The 2221-nt window shown below is 47.2% G+C and overlaps 1 protein-coding gene across 1 annotated transcript in view; it reads left to right on the forward strand.

Annotated features, from left to right (window-relative positions):
• The first annotated feature begins 412 nt into the window (after nt 1-412).
• LOC138356942 (serine-aspartate repeat-containing protein I-like) overlaps nt 413-2221 on the forward strand; it is a 9421-nt gene continuing 7612 nt past the window's right edge. The window contains exon 1 of the mRNA XM_069313477.1: nt 413-446. Coding sequence (XP_069169578.1) covers nt 413-446 — 34 coding nt within the window. The remainder of the gene's footprint in view (nt 447-2221) is intronic.

Raw genomic sequence — 2221 nt, forward strand, 5'->3', positions numbered from 1 at the left:
AAGAGGTCCAATACTGGCAGTGGTTTTCGCTTTTGATTTAGCATATGTGAAGAAATATTTTCTATTTTTCTTTATTTCTTGAATTGCTGTCTGGTCTAGTTGCCTTTCCTGAGTTTGATAGGAATGCTTCAGTCTCTGTTCGATTTCTTCAATCTCCCTGTTTAAATTATTTCTTCTTTGTATGAAGAATCTTGTCTCTTGAGCATTTCCGTTAATTTCTCCCTTCTTTTGTAATGTCGTCTGCGTTCTCTTTCTTCATTTGACCTCTTTCTGGCTTTCCTCAAAGGAACATGTTTCAGACAGACTTCATATGCTTCAGAAGTCAGTTTTTCTATTTCTTGTGTAGGATTTTTATTTCTTAGAACATTTTCCCATTGAATGTCACTCAATAGCAAAGTTTAGAAGTTGAAGAATGAATTGTGAGAGACTTGTTGAAGACCAGAATAGTGAGCTGAGGGAATAAATTTAATGGGTGTGTCATAATGGTGAGTGTGTAAGGTTAATGGGTGTGTCATAATGGTGAGTGTGTAAGCTTAATGGGAGTCATCATGGTGAGTGTGTAAGCTTAATGGGTGTGTCATAATGGTGAGTGTGTAAACTTAATGGGTGTGTCATAATGGTGAGTGTGTAAGGTTAATGGGTGTGTCATAATAGTGAGTGTGTAAGCTTAATGGGTGTGTCATAATGGTGAGTGTGTAAGGTTAATGGGTGTGTCATAATGGTGAGTGTGTAAGCTTAATGGGAGTCATCATGGTGAGTGTGTAAGCTTAATGGGTGTGTCATAATGGTGAGTGTGTAAACTTAATGGGTGTGTCATAATGGTGAGTGTGTAAGGTTAATGGGTGTGTCATAATAGTGAGTGTGTAAGCTTAATGGGTGTGTCATAATGGTGAGTGTGTAAGGTTAATGGGTGTGTCATAATGGTGAGTGTGTAAACTTAATGGGTGTGTCATAATGGTGAGTGTGTAAACTTAATGGGTGTGTCATAATGGTGAGTGTGTAAGCTTAATGGGTGTGTCATAATGGTGAGTGTGTAAACTTAATGGGCGTGTCATAATGGTGAGTGTGTAAGCTTAATGGGCGTGTCATAATGGTGAGTGTGTAAGCTTAATGGGTGTGTCATAATGGCGAGTGTGTAAGCTTAATGGGTGTGTCATAATGGTGAGTGTGTAAGCTTAATGGGCGAGTCATCATGGTGAGTGTGTATGGTTAATGGGTGGGCCAGCTGGGTCAAGGCTCGGGGGGAGTGTCTGTGTGTGTTTAATAACTCACCGCAACTTTCCGCTAAAAGCTGCAAATGGAAATTGTATCAAAAGGCGTTTTCCTTTTGATGATGTGTTTCATCCGTGGGATATTACCTTCCTGTTGGTGTGTGTGTGGGGGGGGGGGGCCGTGGGATATTACCTTCCTGTTGGTGTGTGTGGGGGGGGGGCCGTGGGATATTACCTTCCTGTTGGTGTGTGTGTGTGGGGGGGGGGGGGCCGTGGGATATTACCTTCCTGTTGGTGTGTGTGGGTGGGGGGGCCGTGGGATATTACCTTCCTGTTGGTGTGTGTGGGGGGGGGGCCGTGGGATATTACCTTCCTGTTGGTGTGTGTGGGGGGGGGGCCGTGGGATATTACCTTCCTGTTGGTGTGTGTGGGGGGGGGCCGTGGGATATTACCTTCCTGTTGGTGTGTGTGTGGGGGGGGGCCGTGGGATATTACCTTCCTGTTGGTGTGTGTGGGGGGGGGGCCGTGGGATATTACCTTCCTGTTGGTGTGTGTGGGGGGGGGGGGGGCCGTGGGATATTACCTTCCTGTTGGTGTGTGTGTGGGGGGGGGCCGTGGGATATTACCTTCCTGTTGGTGTGTGTGGGGGGGGGGCCGTGGGATATTACCTTCCTGTTGGTGTGTGTGGGGGGGGGGCCGTGGGATATTACCTTCCTGTTGGTGTGTGTGGGGGGGGGGCCGTGGGATATTACCTTCCTGTTGGTGTGTGTGGGGGGGCCGTGGGATATTACCTTCCTGTTGGTGACTGGTGGTGTGTGGGGGGGGGGCCGTGGGATATTACCTTCCTGTTGGTGACTGGTGGTGTGTGGGGGCGTGTACATGAGCCCCAGGGAGCTGTACTCTGCTAGTTGTACTCTGCTAGTTGTACTCTGCTAGTTGTACTCTGCTAGTTGTACTCTGCTAGTTGTACTCTGGTAGTTGTACTCTGCTAGTTGTACTCTGCTAGTTGT

This window comes from Procambarus clarkii, chromosome 75 (assembly GCF_040958095.1).
Source record: "Procambarus clarkii isolate CNS0578487 chromosome 75, FALCON_Pclarkii_2.0, whole genome shotgun sequence".
NCBI classification, from domain to species: Eukaryota; Metazoa; Arthropoda; class Malacostraca; order Decapoda; family Cambaridae; genus Procambarus; species Procambarus clarkii.